A 15,370-nucleotide genomic window follows, 5' to 3' on the forward strand; every position below is an offset into this window, starting at 1 on the left:
TTCGGATAGTGAAATGGAGACTCCCCCAACAAGAATCAAGATCACATGTCTTATTGACAGTTTGCCGGGATCAACAGAAGTGATCTGAGTCAGCGGTTGAGAGAAACATGGAAAAGGAACCCGCGATTATCTATGGACTTCAGGGTACCACGGAGATCAATTATCCTGTCTGCTTTATCGAATTCCAAATCTCCCGGCAAATTCCATTTCCAAACATCGTAATAGTACAAAAAAAGTCACTCAGATGGCTGCAGTCCGGTTACGAGCTCGACCATTAAATCCCTGGTTCACACCCGACTCCGGCGTCTCTGCTTCTCCTGTCTAGGCTTGAGCAACCTGGTCGCGTCGTGCTTCCTTCGAGTGACATAGCATCTAGGTACCGAAAAGGTGTTTCAGATTTTTTGTTCATTACTGAGACCTATTCCTCATCTTTCCGGGCTGAAGAGCCTTTTTCCTATCTATTTCTAGCTGTTTGGGGTAACACATCTGTTGGTATCAAGCGGGCGGTCTATATCAAAACGGAACTTGAGACAGTCGGTAACACGTTCACGGTATAGGACAATTATGGCATGAAAAAGTGGCAATCAGGGAAAAAAAACAACTCATCTTAAGCAGACGTGCAACACGCTCAGTATACCTTGCCGGGGAATCATGTGAGTAAGTGCATTTTGGGCCTTCATAGTAGATTGTGAAGTGCACGCGATAGTCAAAGGTCGTGATGGAGACGATTTATGGACTGAAAGACACAGAATTGTTTATAGCGAAACGCAGTTAATTTAGCGTCACGTTGGAGAGGTAACCTAACCGATTTTACGTTGGAAAATACCGAATCTATCTGGGCTACTGGCAATAATGCAAATAGCGAGCGAGGCAATAAGATGACCGGCTGAAAACGAATCATAGACTGGTCGACATCACATGAGGCTGTATTGTGGAACAAGTAGACAGAGGGATTTCAGCGGAACTTCATGATCAATGAAGAGGTTTGATGTCCAACAGCACGAAAAGACTTCAAAAGAGTTGTGTGGGGGGCACTCAGACTTGAGCGTGGTTTATTCACACACTGTGAAGTTCAGACAAGCAATAATTTATGTGAAATTTCCAAAGAAACACTGGAAGTGCAGCCAACTTCAAGAGCCCCGCACGCGACAGCAACATGCTTGTACAGTAACCATCATACTGCCGGGATTTCTATTATGACGTATGCTTAGATGTTGAAGCGATGACCTCAAATGTTATTGGACTCTACCCGCTTGATGAGCCGCAACAGGAAACAAGGCAGTAGCACGTAGTACAGGCCATATGTAGTAAAAGAAACGCAGGAAGTGGATACATCAACTACCGTAAACCACACTACATTTAACGTTCACGTACGCTGGGGACGCTCACATGATCTAACTTCTCGTTTTTGAAACAACTCCGAACGTCCGCAGCGCATTGACAGAGAGAACTCCGGAACTAAGCGATATTTCGGGATAAACTGAACTTCGGTCTTTGGCATGTGGCAAAAGCTTTCATCGTTTCGCCCGACGTCAACCTCTGACAGTAGGCACCAGAAATGTGGAGGGCATAAAATTTAATATCAATAGGCTTCCAGAATTGTGTTGTACAGTGTTCAGAAACAGAAGATTCGCTTAAAACAACGACTTCAACACTCGGTCTCTGAAGGCGAAAACATATAAGAGGAGTGTAGGCTGGTAGCCTATACAAGTAACAATAAATGCACGTTGGGTCTAGTCAAAATAGGTATAAACACGAGTCACACACGAGGAAAATCTGTCTTAAACCGAGGCATCAACATCAACTCGGAGAACGCCTGCTACGTGCTCGTTGACTAAACGTCTTGTCCGCATACTGCTGCGTCCATGGGTGTGCCATGATACCCTGAAGAGACAGTCGATCGGCTGGGTAAAGCTTCAGGATCTGGAGGGTAGTGAACGAATGAAAGTCAGAGTTTATATGGGAAACATGGGGATAAGATTAAAAAATTTCAGTTACACAATAACAATAGCAGTAAACTTCACTAGCAAAAGCGACCTGCCAATCTCATGAGGATGAAATCGGCTGGATACGTGTCTGTTTGATAGCTGAATTGAAGACTAGCAAAGTTCAAACAAAGAACTCGAAAGCATTCCCTAAAGATCTTGTATGCAACTAATTCATACCTATGACCATGTTGAATCCATACTCCCATACTGTTACTGTGACGGTGATCAGTTGTTGCACCATTAAGTACCATGAAAAAACATTAATAGTATCAACAAATTTGATACTCAACTGCGATTTTGTGTTGTCAGTGAGGCTCATCTATGCGGGGAAGCTGATAGGCACCGTACAGCTGTCTCATCCTTATTGGGAACTGTAGCGGTTGCCCAATCTGATCAATGCATTCGCATCCACTGTCTCCCTCGTGCTTTGTTTTCTTTCACATCCCACAACATCACGAGACAACACGTGACTTGTCTGCAACCTCGACTGATGACAGCGCCTATATGATCCCTCTCTAATGGGGGAGTATTTGTAACGGTTACCCTTCTGCTTAATTATTCCTCTAATCACTTTCACACCGGCACCTACTACCCCCATTCCATTTTGCCTGTCTCACAATCACGTTCCACTCATTGCAACGACATATATATATAAGGACAGAACACGATCAACCGCATACACACACACACGCATCACGCGTGCGTCAGAACACAGACCGGCTCAACACACCAAAAAATGCGGACAACCGAGAGCGTGTAGCAGTGAATCTGCCAAAAGAAACGCGACCACCTGCACCCAAACGAACTCGGAGGAACTATTGCAACTTACACTCAGAACGATAAATCCTCCGTTTGAACCTTTTTATTTTTGGTATTGTATATGACTTGATTAAGGTGCACCTAGTTGTTGTAACCTCACACTCTCAAAACACAGGCTTCATTAGTGTCTCTTGCCTTCTGATTTATCAAGTGGTTTTTGTCGTTAACAAAAGAGAACACTACTAGAACCCACAGCAGTGCGCACCTCATGGAACCTGTGGCATTCTGGACAATGGTTGAATACTTGGGCGTTCAGTCCACGGTTTTCAACCTCTTCTCGGAAGGTTTCGGTTTGGAAACTCTCTGACCTTTAAGAGATGCACACGGTTGACAGTTACCTATAAGGACGAGACAGCTGTTCAGTGCCCATCAGCTTTTCCGCATGGATCGACCTCACTGACATGACGAAATCTCAGCTGAGAAGTACAAACTCTCCTCGCAATACGATGGGCTTAATAATGTACGGCGGCTGCATCGAAGCAGTTATGTGCCAAAATACAGTGACCAAACAAGTGAGCCCCTTTAGAGATTATTAGTGAACTTATCTGACGGAGTTAGCCTACTGGAGAGCAGCTAAAAGGGAACAAATGTCAAGGTGAAAAGGTTTTCGCGGGGCAACTAGAGCAGCTGTTCTAATCGAGGTACATTAAAGCGGAAAAACGCTTTTGCTGGTTGGAACTAACTGGCTATTTGGGGAGAGAATCAGACACAGTACAAGAAAAAAACCATGATAGTAGCCAACATGACAATTAGCACACATTGATCGAGGTGTGCGGAAAAAAATGGATGAAAATGGGATTCCGGTGCATGACATTATAATTGTGTCGCTGCTCCTCTTGTGCCTGTACCTCTGCACAGTAGGAAAGATTAGGGTAAAGCAAAATCAATACGATACCAAAACTTCGAAAAGGTTAGAACAATCGCATCGCCACGGGTTTCTCACTTGATTAGTCATCGTAGGATGATAAACATGAAGAATGTTCAGAATTAAGAACAAAAGCAGAACACCTTTGCAACTAATCGCACACTTTGTGAGGACCAAATCAAAAAGATTGTTCGTCGGGGGAAACCGATACACTCAGTACTTCCAAAATGAAGTAGGTACCTTAGTTATATTTCCGTGTGAGAGAGCAATTAATAAATGGCGTTAGTTTTAAGAAAGCTTTGGAAGACTGCTGTTCAACCCTTTGGCGTTAACCCTTACACCCATAGGTTCGGACATAGCAAACGAAGCAGTTATCCGTGCGACACAATAATTTCTATGATCGATCGATCAAACAACAACAATCGAACAATGCAGCTGGGGTGCCTTGTTCACCAGGGTCTGAACAGACGAAGGAAAAACTCAGGGGTGAATCCCACTAGAAGATGTTTAGACAGGATCGAACCTTAATTCACAGGTTACCTGGATATTAGCAACCAGGAGACATACGAAGCCAGTCGTTTTCTTCTAATCAAACAAACGGGAACCATCACCAGAGGGAGAGACGTGAAGCTCAGGATCAAACTAATGGCTATTCTGGTTTACGCCTAAAGCAACGGTAGACGATTGGATTGGAACATATTTCTTGGGAAAAAGTTCAATTTTCTACATACGCTAACGATTCCGTCGAGGATAAGATCAGTTCGAACCAATCCCGGGGTCCTTATTCAGGGAGGCTTCAGTTGCCCACCCGACTAAGTTTACTAGTTAATGATTTCGTACTTTGTTGCCAGGTCATACACTGTCCACCTCTCAGTCGCTTCCAGTCAGCGACTGAGTGGGAAAAGAGCTCTGTGTCCTGGCATGTGGACTACATGTCCCAACCAGCGCAACCTATGAACCGTGATTAATTCATCTATTGTGGGAGAGTTCCTTCTTCCTAAGACTATCTGGCGTACCTCAGCATTACTGTGGGTCTCCCGATAATCTATCAACCTGCGTAAAATAATGCCAGAGAGCACTTCAGATGCGGCGGATAGCACGATGGTTTTTAATGACGTTTTTGTGCCCTTTTTGAAAACTTGGATGACGGTCGAGGAGCTCCATTCGGTTGGTATTCTGTTTTCGTTCCAAATCTTCTACAGTATGGTTGTCAGACCGTTCAACAGGACCTCGCCACCTTTGAAGAGCACGGGGTGTAGATCATCCGAGCCAGGTGCCCTGTCGCCCTTCAGGATTGAAATCTCACGCTGTACTTCGGTTGCTGACGGTAGGTCGGTGTCAATGCTCCATTCGGTCCCGCTCGGTTCTTCCAGCGGTTGTGCTGAAGAAAGCCAGGTTAACTGTTCTTGAAAGTGCTCAGCCCATCGCTCAAGACGATGACTGAAGGAGTGAATTGCCGTTCCGTCTTTTTGGCTTATTGTCTCACCGGATCATTTGAAACAGGGTGCTGCTGCTGGTTGCAGTGAAGGCCTTCTCTATCTCCCGGACCTTCGAAATCCACCAGCATTCTCTATCATTCTTTAAGCTCCTGATTATCTGGTTTTTGAGAGGTCTGCATGCGCCGTCATATTAGCTAGTTGATGGTATCGCCTTTCTGGCAGCAATAAGATCTGCTCATCTCGAAGCTATCCGGTGTTCGTTGAGTCGAGTCAGATAGGTTGGACAAACAATTCTGAAAGCTGAGAGCATCGCTTCTTTAACTCGCCTCCATTCATCCTGCAAACACTTCGTCGTCCACATGACTGTGCTTTCTAGCCAGATCAGCTCCATACTCCTCAGCTACTGAAGCTTGTCGAAGTTGATGAACGGAGCTGCTCCCTTTCGGCATGCGTAGTGCTGGCGGAAAGCGAAGTGCTAAATGGGCTCGCACGATGGCGTAACCAGAGTCAAGTTGCGTACCCAAGAAGGAACGACAATCCTTAACTAGGGCTCTCCATCGGTAATTGATAGCCATATGGTCGGATTGAATCTACGATTGTCTTGTGGTAGGTAGCCTCCAAGTAACTCGGTGTGAGCGTTTGTGTTGGAAGTTCGTACTGGCCAGGAACAGACGATGATCTACATATAACTGAAGAAGCCGCTCCCCAGCATCAACTACAAATCTACTACTTAAGTGCGCCTCCCCAGGGCTTAGTCGTCTAAATTGGGCATTCATATCACCCACAAGGAGTACTATATCCGCCCTTCTTGCCGACCGAAGCAGTCGTGACAGATCTTGATAAAACTCGTCCTTGTAAGTCTCAGAACTGCTATCTGTTGGGGCGTATGCTGATACGACAAATGAACACTGTTTACCGCATCAACCTGCGTTAATCTCAATTGAGCCAGACAACCACACAGCTCAAAGGCGACTGTTTACTGGGGTCCAGCCCGGTAAAGCACTTTCGGCCTTGAGGCTGAGTGCAACTGCCAAACCATTGCGTCTGGATCACCGGATGCTCGAAAAGCAAAACGTGAAATATCTGGGCTCGTCCTAAGCGGCTTGATGAGCGCCACCGAAGTGGGATCTTGTATGCGTGTTTCGGATACGACATACATCGACAAAGAGGAAAAGCAAAGTTTCAGCAAGGGATGCCTCTTGCCCAATTTGACTTAGAGTACCGACACTTAAGGCTGCAACGTGGGTCAGACCTTTTTCCAGTTTATTAGGTGGTTATTTTGGTTTATTGTTCTGGGCAATGGTCGAGACGCGGAACAATGGCTAGAGAATTGGCAGATAGGTTGATTGCACTGCACTGTACGATGGGTTGGGAGGGAGTGAGAGGGAAAGCCGGTGAGCGAAGAGCTGCAAGGGCAAATGATGTTTCCCGGTTGCCCAGGCCGAACAAGGGGGTTTAGTTGATGTATCCCACCTATAGCCTTTAACTCCAAAGTCTGACTCACAAGACAGTGGGAGGATGAAGGGTTTTGTTCGAGGACTCTGTCCCTAGCCTCTGACTCGAGAATCTGGGCCGTAAGGCAGCGGTTGTTGGGGGTTTCTTGAAGGACCCTTCCCGGAGCCAAGGACTCCATAGTCTGACCTACTTGGCTGTAGGGGGCCGGCATGGCCTAAAGGCACAGTGAACATGGCATTACCGTCTCAGTCCTGATGCGGCTGCGTAGAGAAGATGCCTTTTGGGCAGCACCAGACTCTTTGGTTTTAAAAGTATTTTGACCGTATTGAATAATGCGCCTGCGGTCACGATCAACTGTTGGGCGATCAGAGTGTGCGGTTTTTGGGGCCGACCTTTTCTAACCTGTCGTTCCTCTGGAAACGGCAGCACCACTGCTTCCATAAGTATAGGCATGCTGGTCGCCTGGTGGGAGTGCCTTACTGCCTTCACACTCCTATCGCATAGGACAGTACGACTTGACCTCAAGATCGCCTCGTAATACGATTACTCAAAGGGACTCAATGTACTTCGTCGGGCAGCTCCCCGTTTACCTTCCTGGCATGGTTGCACCTTGTGGAACGAAGCTCCAGCCAGCGTATCCCACAGGATCATTGCAGCACAGAAGCCTGACTACCATAAGGTGACAACTTTGGGTCGGGCTGCCTTTGATACCAACCCTGCGATCATGACCGGTGCCAATCGTACAGTATACATATTTCCCAAGCTTCATTCGTTTTCTTTTCTCCACACCGCTTGATGTAACACTATAGCGCTAGTAGGACTGAACAGCTAGGAATTCATAGAGAAGCCATTTCATTATCCTGATAAGAAACGCGCTAGATTCATATTGGGTTACTGAACGATAGGTCTTGTACCCATCAGAAATAATCCAACCTAGCGTATAGTGGATGAAAGGGTCACAAACTTGCCCGACAATTCAGAAAAACCTCCACGCGTCCCCTAAAGGGGCCAAACAAGCCGTCACACTGCAGCTTAGCCGCCGGCTATTCACTTTTGGTTCAAGCCACTGATTGGTTCAATATGTCTTGCTCCTGAACATCGTTGTTAACCATGTTACGCCGCTCCAGTAACGTTTGGCTTATAAATCGGTCGGGTGGGACTTTTGCATAATTTCAGTTACTAGTGGGACAGTATGCTCGAGAACGGCTGTACATAGAAATTAATTAAATTAGTCTACCTACTGGAGCACGGTAAGTAGTCTATGCTCCACCAAACATTCCTATATTCTGAATCGTGTGGCGTAGAGTTTGCGATGACCGTTTCCTAATTGTACGAACCCAAAAAATTCTACGGAACAAGCTTCCTATTTTGTTCCCAAGAAGATCGTTGTTGAACCTCGCGGAGCCCGCAAGACTCATGAGCGCTCAAACTTTCAGTTCATTAAACAATCCTGTGAATGTTACGCAACACAAGGGTGGTAAGCGACTAATTTCAGTGGGCCAGTGGGATCATAAAATGTGACAGTCTGAGGTGTTAGAACGACAGTCTCTTAAACTCTAGCGACTATATCCTGCCTTGATTCAGATGTTAATGAACATGAACATCTGATTCTGAGGTGCGTTTGGGTCAGATTGTTGGAAGAGGATGGTTGTCTAGACTAGAGAAGTCTAAATTCATAAATGGTCCTTTTGTGAACAAAATGTGGGCTGGCAGAGTTCGACGGCGACAGTCTTGTCCGTTGGTATGTATCGAAGGGTTGTTACAGCTGAACGAGTATGATCCAAGACAATTATAAAGCCGACTAATCCCGTTTCAGGAGATAGTTCCACTGAATTAAATGAGTGCACCAGAGCCCAATATGCGATTACATGCTTACCTTTGAAATCAGGTCCTGAGCAAGGGAGCAGATGATGGACGGGAATGTATACTTCACAGCCTTGATACACGAATATGTATCATTTGTCTCCTGGTGCTCGAAAGGTGGGTGCCCGCAGAGCATTTCGTAACAGAGAATTCCAACGGTCCAGTGGTCCACTCGCTCATCATGCCCCTTTCCGGTAACCATCTCCGGAGCCAAGTAGTCCAACGTACCACAAATGGTGCGGCGCCTGTAATGGCAGGCAGAGCAAAAAACATTATAAAAAAGCTAAGCGCAAGGAATGTAAGTGAGCGGAAAACGCACTGGCACTTGAGTACGTATTTTGGTACAAAGTGGTCTGTAAGGACTTGTCTGAGTCGAGCTAACAGCGGTCAACCGATTAGGGCAACCAGTCACCCAAACTATTAAGATATTGCGTCCGCAAAACGGTGTATACTGTTTTCTGTATGGCAAACTACCAATCATTTGAGGCTTCTTTCAACCGACCATGGTGGTTGTTTCCGATTACTTTTGGTCACCGGATTATCAAGTGGAAACCTAGATGTATCCTTGCGACTGGTGTTTGTGGTAGTACCGGCGTGGGACGTCCATAAAACCGGCTCATCCTGTCACAGGACGGAGTCACCGTAAAGTGAAGTAGGTAACTGCATTTTCGCGACTGAGGTCGATATTACTCATCCACTGAAAAGGATCGTGCCATGATGCGACTATATGGTGGGAAAAACAGAAGAATATCTGGCCGACACCTGAGTTTGCATGCCAGCATTATTGGCTGGCTCTGTTCGCTTACGCCTGTTCACTGAAAACAATGAGATCGGATAGCTCGGCGCAAGCATATCAGAAATCACCATATTGTGGCAAACGATATGCTAAGGAAATCACGAAAAAGAGTGGTCTGATGAAGTGCTGTGAGCGGGTGAACGGTACAAATGCACTTGAGACCATTGCCTTCCTGAAGACATCAAACTGAGCAGTCAACATATGAGGTGCGCTACAGTAAACCGAAGGGATGGAACACCTTTTTTAGTGTCAAAGGTCAATCTGTCGAGTGCATCATGTCTGATCACCTCGATTCCTGAATAAAAACGCTAACTCCACACAGCGCCTCAAACTTTATGGGTGTGTCTACACTTCATGGCACAATTGGGTCCTCACGTCAGTGAAGAAAACATTTGACGTGGGGAATGACGAGAGATACTTGGTGAGATGGCAAAAGTATGGGCTGGCTATTCAGTGTACCGTTGTTGGAGATGCAGAAAGGTCACTCAACAGCAAACCGGAAAGGCGAACATTTTACGTTCACCCAATGATGAACTCTTACGTGTAATTCGCTGGATCAGTTTAACAACTTCGTTCACACAGATGGAAGACAAATGGCGCAGGATGCAAGGGTAGAACATACGAACTATATGCAAAAGAACGTTAGCATCAAGGTGAAATGAGCAGAAAGCTAACGGTCCGCCTGCACATAACCTACGCGTTTCAGGTCTGAGCTGATAGCCGTAGAGTAAATGTTAACATCCCACTCTACATGTCTTTGTCCTTTCTTTGTGAGCCAGAAAAGGAAAGTCTGTTGTTGCAAATGCACGTGATTACAGTTGGACGCAGTCAGCATTTCCAGGTAGTACAGTGCAAAATGTTCTAACAAAAGGTTCTAACCGGACTGCTCGAGAGAGCTGGACGCTGTAAAGGAGGGATGTGCCAGCTTAAATTTTTAATCAATCAGTTGGCACCGACTCATCAACCGTGGTTCAAATCCGACCGTCTGCAGTACTAGTGAACTCTAAGAGAAAAACAACTGAATTCAGCCGGATAGAGCACCACAAACAAAGCTGAAGATTGCACAGAAGTAAGAACTAACGTTTCGGTCACTAGCGACAGTTCTCCTTTCTTAAACCGTACTTAATAAGTTCGCATTGTATCACTGAATATAAGGAATGATCTAAAATATATGATCGACTTAATTACTGGTGCAGTAGATGAAATGCTTGCACCCGAGATTTATGCGTTTTTGCGGCTCCTTTCAATCATAAAAATGGGCCGACCGTCGGTCTCACAGGAATTCGCAATTTATGGCGCTTCACATCTTGCTTGGCTCGTAAGCAGTATCCACTGCACGAGGCCGTAGAGCTGTTTAAGCAATGGGCATGAAGAAGCACCTGGTGGTGCCGTGCTAAGAAGTTGCAGAATTAGCGTCGTTCTTGCATACATAGATGGGCGAGTGTAGGTCGGCCGATTAAGCACGACGAGACCAATTTGTACTAACACATGGGGGAGGCGAGATGGCCCAGGTGGTTAGAGCGCGAATTCACTGACCAGAAGGTCTGTGGTTCGAACGCGACCTCTGCCTCTCGACTTCCCCTGTCTAGGCTTGGGCAACCTGGCAGTATCCCAGCTCTCGTGCAACTTTCGGGTAGCATGGCAGTTAGCCACCGGAAGGGTGCTACAGCTGAACTACTAACACATGGGTCTATCATCCTTTATGGTTTGTTCGCCTCCGTTCAGCTGCACTCCCCTGCAGCTGGTGAAGAGTGGACAAGTTTACTGCAGCTGCTGTCACCAGGGCGGTTGAAAACAAATGCAGAGCAGTTTTAGTGCATAACATCCGTTCACTAAATAGAGGAAGGGGAGGAACGATTTATGCGGTCGAGATATGGGAGAAATAAACACTCATCGTCACTATCAGTCTGTCCCTTACTGTACTGAGTCGATCAATACAGAAGGGTGGCAATGTAATATTTGCAACTTAAAAGTGATGAAAGCAACATCTGCACATAGCTACGATGCGTACTCGCATCGCTGTACCTACCTCAAGGAGGGTGCGTGTACTGACCACCCGAAATCTGAGAGCTTGAGCTCATGGTTGAAACCAATCAGAAGATTTTCCGGTTTGATATCACGGTGTATCACTTTCATGCGGTGACAGTAGATTAGGGCATCACACAGTTGATAAACATACTAACAAAAGGAAGGTTGAAGGAGTCAGAAGTACGGCACCTACTGTTGCAGCGCGCCAGTCATTAAATCGACCGAGTCGTCTTAAATCGCTGTACATTTGACCATAGTAGGCAAGCTCTAGCACCAAGTATATACGCTTGTGGTCATGAAAATACGTATACATTTGAAGAATATTCGGATGCTGAAGGTGACTCATTATTTCAACTTCCCTTCGAATTTGATGCTCTAGCCCGTTCTTGACAATCTGTTTTTTAAAGATCACCTGTACAAGGATTAAGGAATGTGAGAAAGGAAACTAACCGACCTTGATAGCGCAGAGAAAACCGGTTTCACGAGTTTTGGCTAGGAAAACTGTCCCAAACTTTCCACGGCCCAGTTGCCGACCTATATCGAAGTCGGACAAGACACATAACCGAGGGGGTTCAGCAGTTTCCGGGATGCTAAAACAGTTCATCATATAATCAACCAGAACGTACGTGATTTGACCTCTTGTAGCAACCTCCATGTGGGAAACAATGAAGAACTCTGAAGATTTACGATTACTCAATCTATAAAAGTCGCCTGAAAAGTATGGACAAAAAGCGACCGTTTACAAGGTGAAACAAGTAAAGTACGAAAACACTGTTTAGGAAAGGAGTAACTTATTCATCTGTTTAAATTACATTGATCAACAACGTACAACTTCACAAGATTTTTCCACTTCGTAAAATATTCTCTTTAAACAAAGAAGTCTCCCGAAAAGGAAGCTCGCGTATTACAATCAATATTTCAGGAAACAACATTTCATGCGAACCTTTATTAACTCCGCCGACTGCGAGCAAACCACGACCAATGTGTACATTCTTGTTCATCTCCAGATTACTGACTTACCGTAATCCTTTCAGGGTTCTATCTTCAGAGTTCATCAACGATTATGCCCAAGCAAACGAGTGAGAGGTCTGTATCCGGAGCCTGTTGCAGGGGAGAGTCCCCGTTAAACGTTTCAACGTGCTTAATGTTTTAATTTACTGCCACTGACTTTCATAAGTGCACGAGTTGACCCCACGAAAGTCCCATAGGGTATGTGCCTACATTTGGCGATCAGTGACAAGCTTTTCAAAGATTGCGAGTGTCTTGTTTCTAGCGACAGACACTGCAGATGGATTAAGGATCAGTATTTGACTAATAAATGACTAGTATCAGTCAAATTCGATGCCACAGTTACAAAGTCGTGGATTTGTAGTGCTTGGATGAGGTCGTACCACCGACATAAGTTCCGGCATTGAGTAGCACTTTGCATAAATCGCTCCACTGGTCGTTGAAATTTGATATCGGACCAGCCGGCAGACAGCAGGAGTCAGTTCTGACAGTCTTAATTGATTTCTGGGCTCAGGAGCTTCTTAATGATGGATTGAGTTGTGCGCGGTCTGTGTAGACTCGAAAATAGCAATGAAAAGCAGCGGGCAAATGCAGGGTTGGAGTCCACAAAGGGATTACAGAGGGAGCGGCGAACTTGACGTCCATTGCTGTACACGGGGTGGGCTACTGTCAAAGCAGCCTAGGTTTTTAAGGGGCAAGTCACCACACAGGCTCGAACACCCAACCAGGAGGACCAGATGACTGGGTTAATTAGACATTAGGCTCAGTAGGTTATGGAGGTGCACAAATCGTCCCAACGCGATAAGGTCATCTCTTATTGATGACGCTGAGGTACACCAGATGGTCTTCGGGAAAGTTCATTCACCTTCGATTAACATGTACCTTATACCCCAGGAGGCTGTTTGTCTTGCGGAGCCTTATTAGACCAGCTATGTATTGGGTTGAAACGATTTAGGAGCAGTCATTCCGTGACTTGGCAACAAAGTATGAAAGCTCCTAAAAACCATTTCAGTTGCGTTGGTAACTATGGTCTCCCTGGAGGGATACCCCAGGATGAGGCAAAGCAATGGCTACACCAAACACCTAATGACGAAACCACATTAAAGCTACTAACTGCACTGATAATACCGGACGAACACGACCATTAAATGCTAACTAACTAGATCATCATCATCATCATCATCATCATCACTGTCATCTGTGAGAACCGCCTACTTGTCATACAGTAGTAGTAGCCCCCACAGTTTTGTTCACCGATGATGTGAGGGAGGTAGATAGCTGCGCAATGGAGGCGGGAGCTGATAAATTGTTGCGTAAATACGGCAGTCAGTGGACTGTCAAGTGGAGGGAATGGGAAGGGAGCTATGACTTGAAGGCAATAGCTTAGATACACGAGCGCCATTGGGGTCACGACTAGGTCATGCCTGACAATGACTCCAACTATTAATGTGGCCCGCCTCGCGGTCCCAATCCAGGAAGACGGCAATGATCAGCGCAGCTGAGTTTGATGGTAATAGCTTTTATACTTCATCATCTTCATCATCATCATCATCATCATCACCGACAACATGACATCAGTGTTCAAAACTGATGCTTCACTTTTATACTTCGCTGCCAAGTCGTTGTTTGACCGCCTCTGGCTCGTTTCCACCCTTCACTTGGTTGTGCGAAAAGAAACCTTCGATGAAGTCGGTCGACTGGCATGCGCAGCACGTGGCCAAGCCAGCGCGACCGATGCAGTGAGATTAGTCCACCTGTCGAGGGTGAGTTATTTCTTCTGAATACCGTTTGACGTACTTCAGCATTGCTGATCCGGTGTTCCCACCAGATTAGGACAATGCTCCGAAGACATCGATGATCAAACAATGAAAGTATTTAGACATCCTCGGCGCGCAGCGGCCAGGTTTCTGATCTGTAAAGTATAATGGAGCGCACTGCACGGTAAACTCAACCCTTAACAGAGAAGCTGGTGTCACGCCTGGGTCACAAGAGCTGCTCTGGTCTTCCCAATCCGCATGGAAATAGCATCCTTCGCGTGACCACCGGGACTGATACAACTGTCCAGGTAAACAAATTTGTCTACTACCTCAATCGGTTCATCCTCAAGCATGAGGATAGAATTCGAGCCCATCCAGTCTTGCAGTAACACTTTACACTTTGGAGATGCTAAGCGCATGCCGAACCGTGAGGCGGAATTATTTAGATCATTCAGTGTTGCTTCCATTACGACGGAATCAGATCCAAGAAGAGCTATGTCGTCTGCGTACTCGATATCTGTGAGCGGACGCCCCGGGGAGAACTTTGACCCCACAGGCATTGGAGGCTGACAGTGAGTCTTCTTCCATGACTATATCCATGATGAAGTCAAAGAGGAAAGGTGAAAGAGGACAGCCCTGTCAGGCACCACTTGATGTGGTCAACTCAGAAGACAGCCTCCCGTAGACCTTCACAAGGCCCCAGTAGTTGGCGTGCAGCGCCTTAAGGAGGGTCAAGAATTTATGGGGGACACCATTACTCCACAGACAATGCAACAGAACCTGACAATCCACAGAGTCAAAGGCAGCTTTCAGATCTAGGAACAATAATTGTTCGTTGCTGGAAGCAGTGTCTATGTTCTGGAATCAGTTTTCCTTCTTCGACCCTCCCCCACCCAAATTCGAATACCATTACTCCACAATGCAACAGAACCTGACAATCCACAGAGTCAAAGGCAGCTTTCAGATCTAGGAACAATAATTGTTCGTTGCTGGAAGCAAGCAGTATGTTCTGGAATCAGTTTTCCTTCTTCGACCCTCCCCCACCCAAATTCGAATACTTTCTCCGCAGGTCCCAGCTCTAGGACTGACCGTGTTGCTCGCCCTGCATCACACTCAGCTGCAGCCTCTGCACGTCCGAGTTCAGTTACAACCCTAAACACTCCGAAGTCTGTTTTCAAACCCCGAAAGCCTGTCTACTTAGCCACCTTCAATGTTCGCACACTGAAGCAAGCAGATCAACAGGTGGCTCCTGCGCGTACGCTGGATTCCCTCTGTATTGATGTATGTTGTCTGTCAGAAACAAGGACGCAGGACGCAAGTACTGTGATCGAACTGACTGCCCCCTCGCTCTC

General features: G+C 46.2%; 1 protein-coding gene across 1 annotated transcript; it reads right to left on the reverse strand.

The window, feature by feature from the left end:
• Positions 1 to 4,868: 4,868 nt before the first annotated feature.
• T265_00865 (hypothetical protein) lies at positions 4,869 to 11,950 on the reverse strand (the record flags this gene model as incomplete). Its single annotated transcript, XM_009164760.1, has 7 exons — positions 4,869 to 5,112; positions 5,159 to 5,220; positions 8,443 to 8,674; positions 11,255 to 11,403; positions 11,447 to 11,665; positions 11,708 to 11,843; positions 11,880 to 11,950. The coding sequence occupies 7 exons, from the start codon at positions 11,906 to 11,908 to the stop codon at positions 4,869 to 4,871; spliced, it is 1,071 nt and encodes a 356-aa protein (XP_009163024.1).
• Between the last annotated feature and the right edge of the window lie 3,420 nt (positions 11,951 to 15,370).

Source organism: Opisthorchis viverrini (genome assembly GCF_000715545.1).
Source record: "Opisthorchis viverrini unplaced genomic scaffold opera_v5_9, whole genome shotgun sequence".
NCBI lineage: Eukaryota > Metazoa > Platyhelminthes > Trematoda > Opisthorchiida > Opisthorchiidae > Opisthorchis > Opisthorchis viverrini.